At 42.7% G+C, this 19,755-nt stretch overlaps 1 protein-coding gene across 3 annotated transcripts in view; it reads right to left on the reverse strand.

Annotated features, from left to right (window-relative positions):
• Window positions 1-7,466: 7,466 nt before the first annotated feature.
• The window catches only part of LOC146045009 (chymotrypsinogen A-like), a 44,132-nt gene continuing 31,843 nt past the window's right edge, over window positions 7,467-19,755 (reverse strand). For all 3 annotated transcript variants that reach the window (XM_083163711.1, XM_083163710.1, XM_083163709.1), the window contains 3 exons: window positions 12,223-12,403; window positions 9,642-9,775; window positions 7,467-8,435 (listed from right to left, as the gene is read on the reverse strand). In XM_083163711.1, the coding sequence (XP_083019837.1) occupies window positions 8,274-8,435; window positions 9,642-9,775; window positions 12,223-12,403 (477 nt within the window). In that variant the 3' untranslated portion in view covers window positions 7,467-8,273. The remainder of the gene's footprint in view (window positions 8,436-9,641; window positions 9,776-12,222; window positions 12,404-19,755) is intronic.

The following is a 19,755-nucleotide window of genomic DNA, read 5'->3' on the forward strand; positions in this document are numbered from 1 at the left end:
CACAGGATATATGTCGTCCCACTGGACACAGGATATATGTCGTCACACTGGACACAGGATATATGTCGTCACACTGGACACTGGATATATGTCGTCACACTGGACACTGGATATATGTCGTTCCACTGGACACAGAATATATGTCGTCACACTGGACACAGGATATATGTCGTCACACTGGATATATGTCGTCACAGTGGACACAGGATATATGTCGTCACACTGGACACAGGATATATGTCGTCACACTGGACACTGGATATATGACTTCACAGTGGACACAGGATATATGTCGTCACACTGGACACTGGATATATGTCGTCACACTGGACACTGGATATATGTCATCACACTGGACACTGGATATATGTCGTCACACTGGACAATGGATATATGTCACGCTGGACACAGGATATATGCCGGCACACATTACATGTCACACTGGACACAGGATATATGTTGTGACTTGTGACACTGGACACAGGATATATTGTCGTCACACTGGCCACTGGATATATGTCGTCACACTGGACACAGGATATATGTCGTCACACTGGACACAGGATATATGTCGTCACACTGGACACAGGATATATGTCGTTCCACTGGACACAGGATATATGTCGTCCCACTGGACACAGGATATATGTCATCACACTGGACACTGGATATATGTCGTCACACTGGACACTGGACACTGGATATATGTCGTCACACTGGACAATGGATATATGTCACGCTGGACACGCTTGGCCCTTTTTTCCCCTTTTTGGATGGGGCCTTGGGGACAGGGGCCTTTGGCACTGAAGGCTTGCGCCGTCTTGACCCAGTGGACAGAGAAGGGACAGCAGAGGTGGTAGCTTGTGAAGCAGCTTGGGGTGGGCCAGCAGATGGGGGATTGTCCCTTTGGGAACTGGCAGTGGTCAGCAGCTCCGCCAGAATGTCATTCTGGTGGCTGAGTTGTTGGGCAATGCTTTGCATGCCAGCCGCCAGAATGTCATTCTGGCATTGGAAGGCCTCAAACTGCTGGGTGTTGGTCTCCTTCCAAATGCCAATGAACTCAACCAACTGATGCTGACATTCTCCAGCCTCCATGCCATGCTGCTCTATCTTCTCCAGCATCTCCAACAACTTGCCATCATATGAGGCCAGTGGATGGGTCTGGCGTATTGGTGGAGGCTGGACCACTTGCTCCACTTGTGGCTCTGAAGAGGAAGATGCTGCCGGTTCATCATGTGCTTCTGCTTCTTCTAGGATCAAAATTGAAAACAATGTCACCATCACATACACAAACAATCTCTCTTACCACAAACAATGCATTACTGTGACTTACCATCAAAAGCACCAGCAAAGACCTCCGCCGGGAGCTCACTATCCATATTGGATACCCCCTGACCTCGACCACATCAATGACATCCAATGAGTCTTCTCCAGGGGGGTATATTCCAAACTCTCTGGGATAGGCTCCCTCCCGGTGGACATGCTGTGGTTGTACCGGTCAGTCATCTTCCTCTTCAGACCAGTTTTGAAGTCTGACCACCTACAAATACAAATCTAAATAAATCAACATGAGATATGTGCACCACTGTGCTAGTGAACATCATGACTATGTTACATTTCCTAGTGTGTGTGATATTATGTTTTTAATGCCTTTGTTTCCCACACACACATTAATGTCTCCAGTATGAGGCATTTCAGTGTCTCATCTCATTCATGAGGCCACTAAATGCACATACATATCTCACTATGCAGAAATGACAGCACCTCCACCTGTTGTGAAACTACACATCCCACCATAGCTTGACAGTGTTGATAATATGGAGTTATTTCACAATGTAAAGGCATGCTGGGATGTGTAGTTTCTCACCAGCTACATGTGCACAGTTTTGACATCCTTGTTTCAGTAGCATCCTCTGGAACTTGTTACTACAACTCTTTTTCTACAACACACTTTCTGTTGTCCCATCACATACTTCACATGAGCAGAACTGTGCACATAACCTCACATCACACCAATGGTGCATGTTTCAGATATAAATGTGAGTTATTAGACATGGTTGTGTTCACATGTGTCATTGAAGTGTAGCACTATCTACAAACACACCTTTCTATTATTCTCTAAACATACATGTAACATATGTACACACATAAGACATTATCAGCAGAGCCGAATTTCCCATTAGGCACGTGAGGCACCGGCCTAGGGGCGGCACATGTTTGGGGGCGGCACTTGGATGCCTGTGATAGTACTGTCAGCCCAAAATGTACCAATAACTGCAAAATATCCACTGTACTGTACTATATTCCATCTTAAATAGAGTGTAAATGGATAGGACATGCAGATACTGCCCCTATAAACTGTCCTACTTAGTAAACATTATTGTTGTGCCTAGGGGCGCCCTCATCCCTAAATCCGCCCCTGATTATCAGGGGGACAAACACACTTGCCTTTTCTTCACTGATGCCAAATCTCTGACCACTGTTGACACCTGGTTCACTTCCTCTGTGATCTTTTCCCAAAGCATTCTCCTTGCACTGGCACCCGGCTTCCTGGTAGGTAATTCTATCCATTCTCATGCCCTGGGAACTAAAATTCTCAATTCTGCCTCTAGAAATGCAGGGTTTCTCTTTTTGGTGGTGGTATCCTGCTCAGTACTCAGCCTAGATGGTGCAGGTCGTGTTCTGGTGGCCCCAGTTCTCTCACCATGCAGCTGCTGGGTCTCACATGTTTGGAAAGATGCAACCTCTTGTTCTGCCTGGTTGCTTGGCCCTTGTGGAGCTGGTGGTGTTGTTAGTGAGGGGCCCCCTTGCTCTTGGGCCCTCCTTCTCCGCTCCTGCTCCCTCTGCCTCAAACTTTCAAGCAGGGATTCTGCTTGTGCTCTTTGTGTGGCGTCCTCAGCTGCGGAATCATCTGAGCTAGACATGTTTGCAGCAATTATGGCCAGCATCTGACTGGATATTTATATGGTAATCTCCCGCCTTGAACAAGGGGGCGTATATTTTTCACCGCAATGTAGTAGCTAATTTAAGCCGATATTTCCCGCCGATATTTCCCGCTGATAATTTACGCCGTTATTTACCGCGGAAATTACGCAGGTCTCAACGCACCTGAGCATTCACCTGTACAATGCACATACACAAGTTGTTGACCATTGTGTGCTACATGTTGAAATGTGTGCACATGTCATTCCAATGATGAGTGTTTTCATGTGGTCTCTGTGGGAGTACGTGTATGCTTTCTTAAACCAATGTATTAACATACCAACGTTACAATGCTTTCCTTACATTTGTTATGAGGAATAACTTGTCATACACCAACATGTTATATGTGCCTTGTTATCAGCGTATGTATTAGTAGATGGTTGCGTGTATAATTTTTCACACACTGTATATACAGTACATCTCTCTCTACATTGAAAGCATAATGTATGTTATGGTGTGCATATCGGAACGGTCCACGAAAGTTTTTATTCGCATACATATTGTTTATGTACGATTGATTAATAAAGTTAACAATAAAAAAACTAAGTTTTAGACCAATCAGCAACCACCAAAAGTTATATATGTACCTGCAATTAATAACTGCGCCATTGCCAATATGTCTTCATCAAGGGCTAACCCCTTTTCTAATGAAGAGCTGCTGGCATTGGTCCAAGTCATGGACCGGCACCTGGGGCCCAGGGGCCCATATGTCTCAAATAATGAGAAGCGGCAGGCGTATAACGCTGCCCGCCGCTTAATCTATGCCCAGACCAGCGTCCGCAGAAGCCTGGGGCAGGTGGAGCGGCTCTGGTCTGACCTGCGGCGGAGGCAGCCAGAGCTGCTATGCTCCATTCGGCGCCATATTGCCCGATGTAAGTATATAATTTTCAAATATGTATGCGTTTTGTAGCAATGATTTCTGTAGTTTTTAAACATGTGCATGAGTATGTGGGTGTATATGGGGTGTATATGGGGGGGTATATGGGGTGTATATGGAGTGTATATGGGGATATATGGGGGGTATATGTATACCCTCAGATTTTGTGTATAGCATACAGTATGTATTTGTTAGCATGATAAATGTATTAAATATATCTGAAATGATCATTTGTAATGTTATGAGCATCACTAATGTGAATTTTTCTTTCTCTCTTTTTCATGCAACCCAACCTTCTATTTCTATACCATCAACATGAACATTTCAGCACGCGCCAGGGCACGCATGGAAGCCCGGGAGGAGGCAGCCCGAGAGGAGGCAGCCCGGGAGGAGGAAGCCCGGGAGGAGGAAGCCCAGGAGGAGGCATCCCAGGAGGAGGAAGCCCAGGAGGAGGCAGCCCAGGAGGAGGCAGCCCAGGAGGAGGCAGGCCGGGAGGAGGCCGAAATAGATCAGGAAGAGGAGGAGGAGACATTGGGGCCTGCTGGTGCCCTCCGCATCTCAAGCTCTTCTTCCACCAGCCACTCCCCTACCCCCACCCACACCCCTACTCCCAGCCCTTCCCCACCCCATTTCCAACCCCCCTACAACTTCCCACCACCCACCCCCAAGGCTTACCAATCCCCACTCCAACCCACTACCTCTATCCCAACTCCCATCCCATCCCCCTTGCTCCTGACCCCCCCATCCAGAAACACCGGCCTCCCATCCAGCGGAGACCAGGATGGCACAACGAGCCGTAAGTAATTAATGTGCCTAATGTTTACATACACATTTCTACACATAAACAAACACAACACCCACATATGTGTATCCAACATCATCATTAGTTGCAACATATCACTGCAAGTCGACCCTGAGGTGTGGCGTGTCCTCCTCCAGGAACAAGTGTCCCCTTGGTGTATTTTTTGAGTGTTAGCATGCCTCACCCTTTGAGTAATTGACATACAGTAACAGTACATCCAATGGCATATACTACAGTAGTGGTGTTGAAGTTATGTGGGCCCAGCTGTTGTGTAACTACACTTCCCAGCATGATGTGGAACATTAATTTATAGGTTGGTTTGTTATTAGTGTGTGAGGCCATGCGGATGCATGCTTTTCTAAATTTGATGTAGGCCTATAATTTGTACAGCAATGGACAACATTTTAATAAGGAGTGGTTATGCCACAACATTGTCAGTACCCTTAACTAGCACAGGTTAATTGGGAGGTTAGAGGTGATTCCCCCACCACAAACCTCCCAATTGTGATAGAGCATACATTCATCCAATAAGGAGGAATTTATTTCGTTTCATGTAATATGTACAGTATGTGTGTGAAAACATAATACTAATTAGTACCGTGTTCACAGCATATCCATCTTCAATGCAGTTGAAAAATGTATGTGGCCTTCACACTTAACTCACAAATTCATATTATGTTACAATGCAACAAACATTTGTATATATTATATATTAATTATATAAATATAAATGTGTTTTTCCCCTTCACTACACTGAACAGCACCAGGAGGAGGTGGCCAATATAATAAGGGAAATATTCCTGACTTTATTTTATTTAATATCCCTCATGTAATTTGTTTTTATCCCCCCCCCCCCCCCCCCTTATTATGTTTGTTAACAATAAAAGTTTTTGTAAAGTTAGAAGTTGCCTGTGTTTTTAATCAGAAATATGTGAGAGGGTTTGTAAGGGCAGGTACATACATATGTGTCATGTAAGTTATATTGGTAATTTGAGGTGGGGGTAACGAATGATGTGTGAATGTGGGTGTTTTTGGGTGAAATAACACATAGTGAAAAGGCATGATTTTTTATTGTTGTTAGATTAAAACATCACACATAAAATCAGGGTAGGTATACATGTTACAAAATCAGATTAAACTAATTATTGACATAATTTAGTACATACACAGAAACACCACCATGACTTATTTAAAAGTAAAAGCAATGTGGGGACACATAGATAGTGATTAAAATGCAACATTAGAACATAATAAATATACATGTAAGGAGGGGTAAAATGTATTTTTATTAGGCTGTTCATTAAGGTAGACAATTGAGGTCATATAAAACAATAATTGAATAACAATTAGAATTTCATTTAATTGGCTTAATCATAGTTGAAAGGCTAGATTAGCAGGTCCATACATATGAAGGGTATGCCAGCGTGCACGGACGTACGCTCACTCTCACGATCGGTGACATACGCTGAGTTTCCCATTGAAAACAATAGAGACCCGTCCGTGCACGGTGGCGTACGCTCAGATAGTCACAAGATGTCGGTGGGAAAACTGACGAGAGACGTCCGTAAACGGTGGCGTACGCTCTGTTGTACGCCAGTTGTCGGAGTCTAAGAGGTGATCCGTCCGTGTACGGTGGCGTACGCTCAACTGTACGCCACTACCCTTTGTCGGTGTTTGTGACCGTCCGTAAGCGGATGTTTTGTGGGTGGACTTTTGCTCACCGGCCGCGTACGGGAAACGTACGCTGATACGGAACGTACGTACGTTTGGCCGCCTCAACCAGAATAAGGTCTTTAATGCCTCTCTGCCATCTCATCTTGGATGTCTTCTCACCACCTCAAACCCAATATTTCCAAAATGGAATTACTTATAATACCACCAGCCAAAAACATTTACCATCCTGATATCTCCATAACTGTTGACAACTCGACAAATCTACCCTAACCCACAAGCTTGTTGCCTCAACTTTGAACTGTCCTTTGTTCCCCACATTCAATCGGTCTCCAAATCATGTTACATGCATCTAAAAAACATATCCAAAATATGACCCTGCCGCACCTCCAGTTTCTCTCAGAGGAGCACAACTAGCTCAGCGCTACCCAGAAATGCGGATTCCGGTAACGCTGGTACATTGTGTGAAAGGAATGCCCTCGGCAAAGAACATGTACCCCCTCCCCACCCTGGCAATGAGCATGTAAGTCCCTTTGGCAACAAGCATGCCAACCCCCCTCCCCCTAACAACAAGCATATAACTCCCCTCCTGGCAAAGAACATATATCTCTCCCCTGGCAATAAGTATGTAACACCATCCCTGTCAATGAGCATGTAACTCCCCATAGCACTGAGCATTTAATTCACCTAGCAATGAGCATGTAACTTCCCCCTGGCAACAAGCATGTAAATCCCCATGGGCAATGAGCATGTAATTCCCCTTGTATAATTGGAGTGTGACGTAATCTGTAATGGGCATTATGGTGTGTGGCATTATGTGTAATGGGCATTATGGAGTGTGGAATTACAGATGGAGCACCTGTTGCTCAGCTCCAGGGCTCAACAGACTGCTCCCGCTGGTGCACCGGCACTCCATCTGACTGGGACGCATGAGTATCCCACACGCACGCGCATCCCAGTTACTGTGTGGCGGGGGACGGGAACCCTGCCCATCTCCACTTCAGGGAGATGGGCAGGGTTTGGGGGGGGGGAGGGGGGGATCAGAACGGGGCAGCGAGGCGGTGGGGGCCCAGGGGAGCTCCATAGTAAGGAGACGCACTCATGTCTCGTGTGCACGCGGCTCCTTATGGCGGCTGCAGGGGCTGGCGGATGGAGAATCTACTGCCAGTCCCCCCTGTTTCTAATTTGTGTGTGGGGGGGAATGAACATTCTGAAGCCCATATACAAAAATAAATCACCTTCTATTTAGTTTGCATTGAGGCCCAGTAGGCGGTGATAGAAATGCCCCTCAAATGGTGCACCCCCTAATAAAATGGGCTGCGGATGCTTATGAAACTAGCCGTGATTGCTGTAATATACAGTATCTTTGTTTCTTTTTATTTATCTGCTTATAGACAAATATACATAAAGCATTTGAAAAGTGCCGATTCATACACAAAGGCATTCATGCATGGCTTGTACGATGAACTGGATTTATTCTATTATTTTATCATGTGTACAGAAATGCCTCAGACTATTTAAAATGTATTTTACAGATGTTTCCACATACTGTACATCTTGGCTTTTTTTTCTCAATTTGTCACAACATGCAAAACACGCTGTTTTTCCAAATGTAACAAGTAGATGGATTCTAAAAAATTTTTGCAGCAGTAGAATTTGTATAAAATAATATCAGAGTAAGATTAGAGAAGCTAATTTTTTGAAAAATCACAAAGGGTGTGCCAAATTGTGCCATACATGGCACAATAAAACCAAGATGTATGTGGACACATGTACTTTAATTTATGTATATTGAAATCCAGATGTTTTCTAATGTAAACCCAACCCCTGGTATATGCATACTCTCCACAGGACAGAATAATTAAACAGATGACAATAATAATGGGAAGTATTTTTATTTTGTACATATTTTCAGTTTACTATATGTAACTCTTTACATGTTTAGTTGGCAGCAACAGTCTGGTCCACCCAATTGCGGAGCACAGTGACGCGAGCATAGACAGCTGGGGTAGAGGTTGAACATGAGCTGCTTCCCCAGGACACAATACCGACCAGTGTCCAAGCACCATTTGATTGGCAAACAAGAGGTCCACCAGAATCACCCTACATTGAAACAGAGAGGATTAATACTACACTGGAAACTTATTTCAAATAATCTCTGAGCTAATAGAAGAACTGTTGCTGTATATGTCAAACCATATATAGAGGGAAGAACATTCAACTCAGCAAACTCTAGCTGCAAAATATAAATTAATGGCTTACTTTATTCATTAATGATTAGGTTAGTTTGTATATGGACATAGGCGTGCGCACATTGAGTGTTAGGGATGCATAGGCCGCTCCTAATGCTTTGCTCACCCTTATGAACATCTCTCTGCCACTAGAAATACCTTTTACCAAATACTTTTGCTTTTTAGAACTGTATTCCATTAAAAGAAGCGGCCATTATTAATTATGTGTGTTTTGCATTGTTACTTGTACTAGACCATTGTCATATCACTACACTACATACCTGCCATATATGTATTTGACTTTATTTGCATGTACTGTTACACAGAGTAATTAGATGATTAAAACTGAAATAGGCAGGAGATTATTATGTGGCTGAGAGATGTTTATATTGTAGCGAGTGCCAATAAATGATGGTAGATACGCCTGATTGGCCGTGTTAGACACATTCAATGGGCAGTGTTAGACACACTGAATAGGTGGTGCTAGACACACCCCTTTGATGGTGCACCCCTAATAAAATGTGCTGCGCACGCCTATGAATATGGAAATAGAGTAATTCTTTTCCAGTTGCTAATGTAGGCCACAGTATGACTGAGCTCAAATTTGCATATGCAATGTAGATTTGTTCTCCAAAAAAGTTATTAGGGTGATGTCCTTTTCACATCTTCTAAAACGGATAGTCCTGACTGTCTGGATTAGATTTCTAATTTCTGTAATTTTGTGCCCCATTATCCCTTTTTGGCCCTTAATTTCCCTAGGTGGCCAAAGTCCACTTTTACCACCCATGTGCTAGTAACTTAGAAGTTGGGGGTGGGATAATATAGGAGGAAGAAATTGAGTGCTAATGCATCCGGAGTGCAGCGGCAGCTGAGAGACAATTTAGTTAGAATCCCAGCACTTCCTGCAGACCCTGCTAACGCTGGTTCCCCAAGCCACCATGGGGTCTGTGTCTACATTGTTATGCAACTGACTGTAGTCTGACTTCAGTAGCACTGGTCATCCTCCTTGCTCTATTAATTAACAAATGTTCTCATTCACTCTAATAGCAAAAATAGTTTGTTTTAAGTAAGTACAAACCATGCAAGAAGAGGAACCAGCAGCTCCAGCACATATCATGACATCACTGATGTTGTTACCCCATTGGGCCCTGCATTGAGTATTGGAAATCACAGGCAGAGCAGTCTGCTGCAGTTTGCTGGGGGTATTTATTGCTGTGTACAGAGAGAAAGAAAACAAATTCAGCTACAGCATATAGTGATTTGCAGAAAGCTCAAAGCTGACATTCATTAATATATTATAATTTGGTAAAGACTTGAACCCATACTTTAATACTTTTTTGTGCTGCTCTCCAGGAGAAGCCTGGAGAGAAGACACTGATATGCAGTTCGGGGGCCAGGAACAGACACTGATGTTATTAAACCCTTTCCCTATTCCAGTCAAATGCTGCAATTCACGGGTCTATGAAGAAGGGGCAGGGCTAAAATTATGCAAATGTATGCAATTTGCGTCATTTTATCCCCTCTCCGAAGTGCCACGATTGTGGAAACACTTATATATGTGGCCAAAGGGGTTGCTGGGGTCTGATGAGAATGTTGAAAACCTGCCCACCTTTCCAGAGTGCTAGGAGGCCCACCGGATTTTTGGGTGCCTCCAGGATGGAAATATGTTAAGTTGGTCTTTAAAAATGCAGATACCTGTAATATTCATTAAAATAATGTATCTTAGCCATGGTAGCAGTTATATATATATATATATATATATATATATATATATATATATATATATATATATATATTAAAGAGGTGAAAATCTGCCTCTTTTTATTTATTTGATCAGCTTTGATCAAGCAAGGGCTTGCTGATCTTATAGGCTTCTATGAAGTATTTGTTTCAGTGGAAATCCTGTGGACCTAAATTTTACAAGATGGATTAAGAAAACTGACATTGGGGGAGATGTACAGATGTGTTCAATACATCTAGCTTCTTTGCGTTGAACAGCTCATTTAGTCACACCGTAGGGTGAAATAACTTGGTACTTTTACCATTAAAATGCATTTTATTCACAAAAACTATGTGAATAGGATGCATAAGCAGTTTATGCTCATTAAAATTATATGTGGCCTATAATCTGTATACTGTAGGTCTGTGGCTGCATCTGCATTTAAAATGCTAGGCTGCAGTATTATCATACCATTTCATATGGAGATACAGCTGTGGTTGCACACAGAATTTAGACTTGCTGCATACGATTTCAATCAAAGCAAGCACGGATCTTAAACATTATGCGACTTGACTTGCAGCACACAGATGATAGATGTAGGTGAACACATCTGTACTAAGTTTTTATAGTGTAACTTTCTATGATTCATGATGTGTGTCCACAATTGTAGCAAACCTAAACTATTGCTGGCTTGTTTACCATGCTTTGGTCAAGGTGTCTTGCTTTGCTACTGCTACACTAGACAAACTTTAAAATTCCCAGGTGTGGTCAAAGGTCATGGGAAGTCAGGCACAACTTGAAAAATTTGTAAAGAACCCCCAAAAACTTGTGTGGAATATTTTTGTGTCATGCGTTGTCATGTTGACCATTGGTACCTGTTGACCTTAAGCACTCTCTGCCTATTACCTGTCAAAATTTTGGCCCTGTCAACCTAATGCATGTCAACCATACAATGTCAATCTATTCTATGACTGAATACCGCCGTGGAAAGTGGACAGAGATATCAACTCAGCCAATCAGCTTCTAGCTGTCATGTTATAGGCTATTGAAAAGTAGTTAAGAGCTGATTGGCTGGTACTTTATCTCTCTCCACTTCGCAATCTTAAATATATTTGCTGCATTGATTTTTATGGGGTGAAAGCTGTGGAACATTGATCAAAATCGGATTTTACACTCCTTTCCTCAGTTGTCTACATATGTTATTTAAATAATGCAGTTCAGGTAAACCCTCTGTATAAGCTGCAGGAGAAACGTCCCTGTTCAATCTGATTCCCCTGATCGTTTCTTGATCAAAACCCTTTCTAGCTGGAAAACAAAGGGTGAAATTTAATAGGATGAGAGGAGAAATCTCCTGGTTTTTTTTTAAAGCGGCAATCATTTACACTGCCAATCAAACTGGTTTTGCAGTGTAAATGATTGCAGCTTTAAAAAACTGGAGATTTCTTACCAAATTTCTCACTTTCTGAATCTCACATCCTACTAAATATCACCCATATGTCAAGTGTATTCCTCGCAATCATGGGGCTGAAAGGTAGTGCTCCCTAGGTCTTGAGGGATGTGGACCTGGGTATTGGACCTTTAAGCTTGAGTACCCTAAGGTGGCTACAGTCGTAGCAGGCTCTTATTGGATCTGCTTTTATCCTTAATGGTTCCCATTTTCAACTTGGGGTGAGGTTTTTAGAGTAATAGAGTAATTTTCTCAAAAGTGGAAAAGTGGAGATGTCAGGTTCCCTGATTGGACACCTTTCTTGCAAGGATGGATATCTGTAACTGCAGTTAGTTAATGACCAATCTGAGATGTAAGTACAGTAATTAAAGTCATTTCTTGCAGTAAGGTTTGTAGTTTTCCCCAAAAGCATAAGTGTATATTACCAACATCATTCAGAGCTACAGTATTGACTGCAAGAGGCATGTAAACACAAACATCACTGGTTCTCACCATTATATCTTGTCAATCCCCATCCACTAGTAACACAGATACGACCATCATCATATACCTCACCAGGATTTGCCAAGCATACTGGAGATACAGTGCTATCAAAAGCAGCAGGAGTGGCCAGTTTAATAAGGGTAATGTCGTTGTTGATGGTGTTGGAGTTCCAGTTGGGGTGGGTAAAGACCTTTAATAGACAAAAAAAATTATTGGTTGTAAATGAAAAATAATGAAGTACAATATGTAACATACTTTAGCCGTTGTATATAAGCACTGTCTACTATGAAGATATACTGTGTGTATATATATATATATATATATATATATATATATATATATATATCTCCAACCGAGGTTTGGCACTCCCTGAAATAATAGCAATTAGCCTGTGCCTTAACTAAAATAAAGTATACAGAAGCGATAGTGTAGCACTTGTGCCTTTGTGTTTATTTGAACAACTGGAGTGCTACACCATCGCTTTTGTGCTTTTGTGTATATATATATATATGTATGTGTGTGAACAATAGATATAGATGCGGTGACTACGTGTATAATTTAAATAGTATATATGATAATTAATGACTGGATAAGAACAAAAATAAATATCAAAATATAGTCATGATTCAATGTGCCAATAAGTATATAAATAGACAATTGTGTAAAAATAGGGCTATATTTATTTAATACAACATTAAAAAGACATAAGATATCTAAAAGACAATTTTTACAAAAATTATAAAATCATGAGATAGTAAAAAGGACAAGTGTAGCAATGAGCTTATCTTTTTTGAAGTAGGCAGGAGGCAATAGGTTTCCAAGGCGTTTTGTCTATCTGACTTCTTTAAGGGGTGCAAGTGGAGTGAGACCAGGCTTGTATTTATACCTATATGCCTACTTAATTCATTGTGACATCACTTCCTGTTGGCGTTTTCAGTAATTAGTCCATAAGTGATGGTATACTGTACTTGTGACTTATCTGGGCGCCCGATTTTCTTCATCGCACCTAAAAATCGCGTCAAATCGCATCGCATACAATCAGATTGCATGCGATGCGATTTGCCGCGATTTGCCGTGATTTTAATATGTGAAGGCACCCAGATGCCTGTTTCATATGTGAAATGGCCCCCCAGACCCCATTTTTAATTGTATTCCCACCCTGATGGCTAAATGCCCCCCATTGTTAAGGCCACCCCACTATCAACGTCAACCCGAAGCGTGGCGAGCGCAGCGAGCCCACGAGGGGCGGCGGTACGCGTCCTCCGACCTTTTCATACCCCCACTATCCACGTCGGTGTGGAGTTGATTTTATATAGTGTGGCGAGCGCAGCGAGCCCCGCGAGGGGACGCGGATACCTGTGAAGCCCGCGAGGGGACGCGTATAGCTGTGAAGGTATCCACGTCCCCTTGCGGGGCTCGCTGCACTCGCCATGCTTCGGGCTCGGTGGCTCGCTGCGCTCGCCACACTATATAAAATCAACTCCACGCCGACGTGGAATGTGGGGGTATGAAAAGGTCTGAGGACGCGTACCACCGCCCCTCGCGGGCTCGCTGTGCTCGCCACGCTTCGGGTTGGCGTTGATAGTGGGGTGGCTTTAACAATGGGGGTCATTAGCCATCAGGGTGGGTATACAATTAAAAATGGGGTCTGGGGGGCCATTTCACATATGAAACAGGCATCTGGGTGCCTGTACATATTAAAATCGCATCAAATCGAATCAAATCGCATCGCATGCAATACAATAGCATACAATGCAACTGCGATTTTCTCTTCGAGGGAATTTCAAGGGAAATCGCATCAAATCGCATCAAATCGCATGCTTAGGGTACTGGCATACTATTTCAACATCGGGCGCCCAGATAAGTCACAAGTACCTGGTATACTATTATAGTTGTGCACAGTGGGGGCTAATAAAATAAACACCTGAAACCAAGTTAGTTAGCTATAGAACCTTGAGTGCCCAGGACTTCCGCCACACTTCCAGCGTCCGGTTTGCGCTAGTACGAATGTTAAATCCCTCTCCCTTGCAGCACCTGGGGGGCATTACTAGTTTGATTGAGCAGCTTTCAGCACTGTTTTTAAATGCAAGAGGCATGTGTTGGGACCTGCATTTGGAGGGCATGCTGGTTCCCGTAGTGCCAAAAGGAGGATTTAGGGGTAACTCCTGATAGGCTAGCTCTCAACTTAGATATATTGGTAAGTGCTGTTATCATGTAGCTTTACAGTAGACAATTATATGGCCCAGATTGGGTGCTGTTATCATGCAGCGTAGGACTTCCGGTATCAGAGAAGCCTTGACGAGGCCCGGAAGCTTACCATATCTTTTTCAAAATATATGTAACTAAGATCTCTGAATGACCCTCTATTATGTTGGTTTTTCAAATCTTATTACTAATGCCCTTTGGTGTGCTGGGGGTTAAATCCCCCTCCCTTGCAGCACCTGGGGGGCATTACTAGTTTGATTGAGCAGCTTTCACCACTGTTTTTATATGCTAGTGCGAATGTGCCATAAGTCTGTGCAGGCAGCTGTGAGACCTTGAGTCTTCTGGGCTTCTGCCACATTCCTAGCATACTGTTTGCGCTATTGCACATGTGTCTGGCATCATCGTCAGTCTTAATGGGAACTGTGTTGATGCCACACTTCAGCTTTCTACCACGCATCACTGTGAGGTGCTGCTGCTACCGCAGGGATTGCACTAAATTGTCTTTAACACCTAAGAGGTATTGGTCCCATCGTACACAATAGCGCAAGTTAACTCTTGAGAACCCCTTGTAAATCCAAGGAACTGTTTAACGCATTAATTGGATGTGCACATCTTTCTTTATAAAGGAAAAGCCTTTAAAGAGCATTAAGAGATCTCCCTTCCAACTGGCTCTATATATAGTTTGTTCCTGATCCATACAGAAGCAACATTGACTGACTCTTTATTTATCAACTATTCTATATGCAGGAACACCATCTTAGTGCTGGGTTTTTCAGTAATCTATGAATTATTGGCTAATGCCTTTATTGCATCCCCAATCAGGATAACCTTTATCGAGATATTGTATATTGTGATTTTATATGTATTTTCATTGTATTTTCTCTTTTTTATAATACATTTTTATACGAATCTTTTGAGATAATTGTTCAGGTGTGTGGCGCTCTCTTCTGAATTAGACATATTTTAGTATATGTACATATACAGAAAGTAAATTGATTTTCCTCTTTAAAATTCAAAAAAACTTCTCATATTTTGTATTTGCGACTGGGTCGTCTGCAGTTTGCGACTAGGTCACTCATTTGTGTTACTTTCTCCCCTGAAGCTTACCAGGTGCCATAAGTTTTTCAGGCAGGTTCTCTTTAGCCAGTTTCACATTTTGGCCATTTCCTTATCACCAGTACCTTGTCCCTGCTCAAGACCTTTAGCACCAGAGTTGAGGCGGACCTAATTTGCTCCTTCAAATGTAGTTAATATACTGTAGGGGAAGTCCTAGCTATTGCAAGTACCAGCCATCCTTCAGAAAGGGCCAAGAGAGGCAGAGTAAGGTTCACTGTGGCCGTCCAAAACAGCGGTCAGAGCTGTGGGTGCATAACCAAAACTCATAACACTTACTGGTCTGCCCTAATACAGACTCTTACCACTACATTATGAATGCAGCTGCAAGGGTAATATTCCTCCCCTATGTTCATCATGTGGAAAACTGCTCTATCAGTCCCTTCATCGGTTACCTGTATTACACTGTATTCAATATAAAATACTTTTACTTACACACAAGGCCGTAAACAGAACTACACCAACAGACATCTCTTCTTTTAACTCAAAATATCTCCCAACTCAACCTCTTCGCTCTTCACAAGATCTACATCTATCATTCACATGCAATATTTGCACCCATTCACAATTGCTGGACTTTCTTCAGGCTGCACCCTCTATGTGAAATGCCCTCTCATGCACAAGAAGACTCTCCTCTAGTCTCCAAACTTTCAATGGTTCCCTGAAAACACACCTCTGGGCAAGCTTTCATATTCCAGAATCACCCACAGAACCTTCATAAACCTTTCCTATCCAATAATATCCCCACTGTACAGTCCACACATTTTCTCCACTTACTTTCTCTTTCACACTTTTCATTCTCCTGACCCCTGGCCAACATTTCTTGGTTACCATTTAATACAGCACACCAAGAACCTTTTCCATCTGGTGGACATTATGCAGTATATAGCATCTATCCTTGTGTATCATTGCCTATTTACCTATAGATTGTAAGCTTGCAAGCAGGACCCTCCTACCTTTTTGACGGTCTGTAACTACCCAGTTTGTTTTATTGCTGTTTCCAATAGTAAAGTGCAACAAAAATTGCTGCACTATATAAGATACTGATCCCTTAGTCAGTGATCCAAAGAGTCTGAAAAATCAGTTAAATGTCTTTTACTTCACTTGCTTAGAGATCTGAAAGCAGCTCATTTTATACATTTGAGCAGCTTTTAACTCAAAAGCCGCCCCTTGTGGATGGGGCAATGATGAGCGGTGAGCCCTGATGCGCTCTCCTGCATCATTGCTGGCCGGTCCACTCATCTGATGGTATTATTACCATCAGATGAGCAGCAGAGTGGACAGCTTTCCATAGCATCCAGTTTGATGGTGCAGCAGCTCCGTTGTTGAGCTCTTTCCCCATCGCCATTGCTGCCGCTGTTAAAAGGCTCCTGGAACCTCCATGGACCTCTGCCCCATCCCCCCCCCCCCCCCCACGCACACACACTCTCCCTACCAGAGAGATGGCGGGCTGCAGGAAATATGGCAATGGATGAGGCTGGGGAATCTCCTCTCCCTGCACATAAGAAGGTGATGGATCCTCTCCTGGGGTACTGGTAAGTCATGGGTTAGACACTCCAGTAACATACAGTGAAGTGGTGGAGGCAGTAAATGCTTCAATGGCCCCCCTCCTTTCTAAAGCTGTGGAGGATATTACCTCACAGCTGCAGCAGCTTTCACAAAGAGTCATTATTACTGAGTAGCAGATTGGTGCTGCTTCCCAGGACATTGCTAACATATAAGGAGATACGCAGAAGCTCATTAAAGAAAATTATCAACTGTGGACTAGAGTGGATGATCTAGAGAACAGATTGGTCAGAAATAACATTAGATTGGTAACTGCCGAAACTACTAAGGAACCCGCTTTGGCCTATTTTGTCCGCAACGCTCTTTCCTCTGTGTTAGGATTTGAGGCGATTTGCCAGGACATGGTTGTTCAGAGGGTACACAGGGTGCACCCGACACCGACTCCAAACAGGCCGTGACCGTGTGTCATGCTATTTAAATGTCTTAACTACCTCCAAAAGACAGAAATCTGGTCTGCTTCCCGCAAAGTAAAAAACCTCACTTGGGAAGGTCATAAGCTACTTATAGAATCATAGAATTTGACGGCAGATAAGAACCATTTGGCCCATCTAGTCTGCCCCTTTTTTTACCCTTCAGGTAATCTCAACCCTTTTTAATCCTTAATTCTTTGTAAGGATATTCATATTCTTATCTTCCAGGACTTTTCTGCTGAACTATCAAGAGTCCGGAAAGCATTCACCGCAATATGCTTTTTATTGGTCTCCGAGGACTGAAAATTAGGTTTGCTGTACTCTGCAAAATTACTTATCTATGACAGCTCTACTTTCAAATATTTCTCAAACCCTACCAACGCCACTGCAAATGATGACATCACTGACATTGACCCCTGACTTATGTCATGTTCTTACATCTTCACATATACCTAATTAAGGTTATATTCATATGGAATACTTCCTTCCCTTCCCTGATGTTGGTATCACATATTTGAGACTAATTATTGCCTTGCGGCTCCCTCTGATTGTCTCTATTTACCATTATGATTTCCAGCCAATTTGATAAGTAATATTATTTTCCTTTTCTATAATTTCTTCTATATATGTGCTAAATTATTTTCACTTTTGTTTTTGTATTCATATTTTCCTCAATGAGGACTGATCACCATATACAGTACAAGATTACAATATGCTTCCCCTTCCCCTTTTTTATTTTTCAGTTTTAATGGTTAAAGTTGGCTGGTGGAGCTATATTTTGTTACTGAATTTCCTCAATGTCTTCTATGATAATATTTCAGAGTTTAGGAAGTTGGCCCATAGGTGTTTTTTGCTTTGGACTTCTCATTTTTATGTCCCTTTTTCCCACCTTCCCTATCCTCCCCTCCCATTGTTTTACTTTACCCCGTTCTTCTCTTTTTCCCCACAAGGTTTCCCTGTCACTTTATTTTACTCTTCCGCAGTCCTGTCTTTTACTCAGAGACTTTTCACACTAACCCACGAAATGGTCCAAAAATTGGTGTTAACCTCCTCATTGAAACATTTATGCACATGTGCAGAGTTTGGTGCGTGTGGCCACGGTGAACATACTGTTCACAAGGTGCATGCACCCAACCTTGCAGCCGCTGGGCGGTGGTGTGGCCCATTAGCATATGGGAATGCCTAGCATTTCATGGGTGTTCCCATGAGAACGCTGGACATTTCCATGATAATGGGTCGATAACATGGGTGCGGGGGGTGGGCAGCTGACATCACCGAATGTCAGCTGCCCGCCCACTTCCCTCAGAATGTTCACGCAGATCTAAGGTTGCTCTGAGCAACCTTAGATCTGTGTGCACGTTCCACATCATTCGATGGTCAGTGACCATTAAATGATGTTAGTGTTACCCCACAAGCTGCAATTGGATGTTTATATAAAACATCCATTCGCAGCCAGTGCATGTGAACACACACTGCACATGGTGAGCCGGCGTACCACCATTCGCAAGGCGGGGTTTGGTTGACTCACAAGGATGCGCATTCACATCCGAGCAAATCAACCAGAATAACCCCCCATGGTTCCCTCTCACGTATTCATTTTTTATTCATCTCCCACAATCTGTTCCCTCAGATTTCCAATGCCTCTATAGGTTGCATATTTCTATTTGATCATGCTATAATCTCCACTAATTTAAGTATCCCAGCAGAATTGAGCTCATCTAGGTTATCGAGATTACCCTCTCATTTCCTGAAATCTGTTACATTTAAGTCCAGGCTGCATGGAAGGACTTTTTAGATATGAATGGTGACCATCTCACCTCTAATCCTTCACTGTTCTGGATGACCATGAAATCTGTACTCAGGGGGTGACCAATCTCCTTCACTGCTGCCTCCAACAGGGATTACACAAAAAAATACCTGATCTTAAAGAATTCCCTGTCAGAAGCATTCCAAACCTAAAAAATGCCCCTTTTCCACTGCAGAAACAAAAGGTACTTACTGGACAAATCACAACTGTAGGTTACCTTACGGAGGTGGGTGATAGATATCTCTTTTCAATTAATCATAAATTCCACTGATTTGGCAACAAATCAAGTAAGCTGCTCTCTAAATTATTGAAAGGGACTGTTTAACCCGCTGTAGTCCATCCTCTTTGTACCCCATCAAGGCTCTCTCACCACAACTAACAAGGAAATTGCCATAACTAATGTAGTCATTTTATAAGGACTTATTCACCTCCACTCTTACC

The sequence above is a fragment of the Crinia signifera genome, chromosome 11 (genome assembly GCF_055691185.1).
Source record: "Crinia signifera chromosome 11, ASM5569118v1, whole genome shotgun sequence".
Taxonomy (NCBI): domain Eukaryota; kingdom Metazoa; phylum Chordata; class Amphibia; order Anura; family Myobatrachidae; genus Crinia; species Crinia signifera.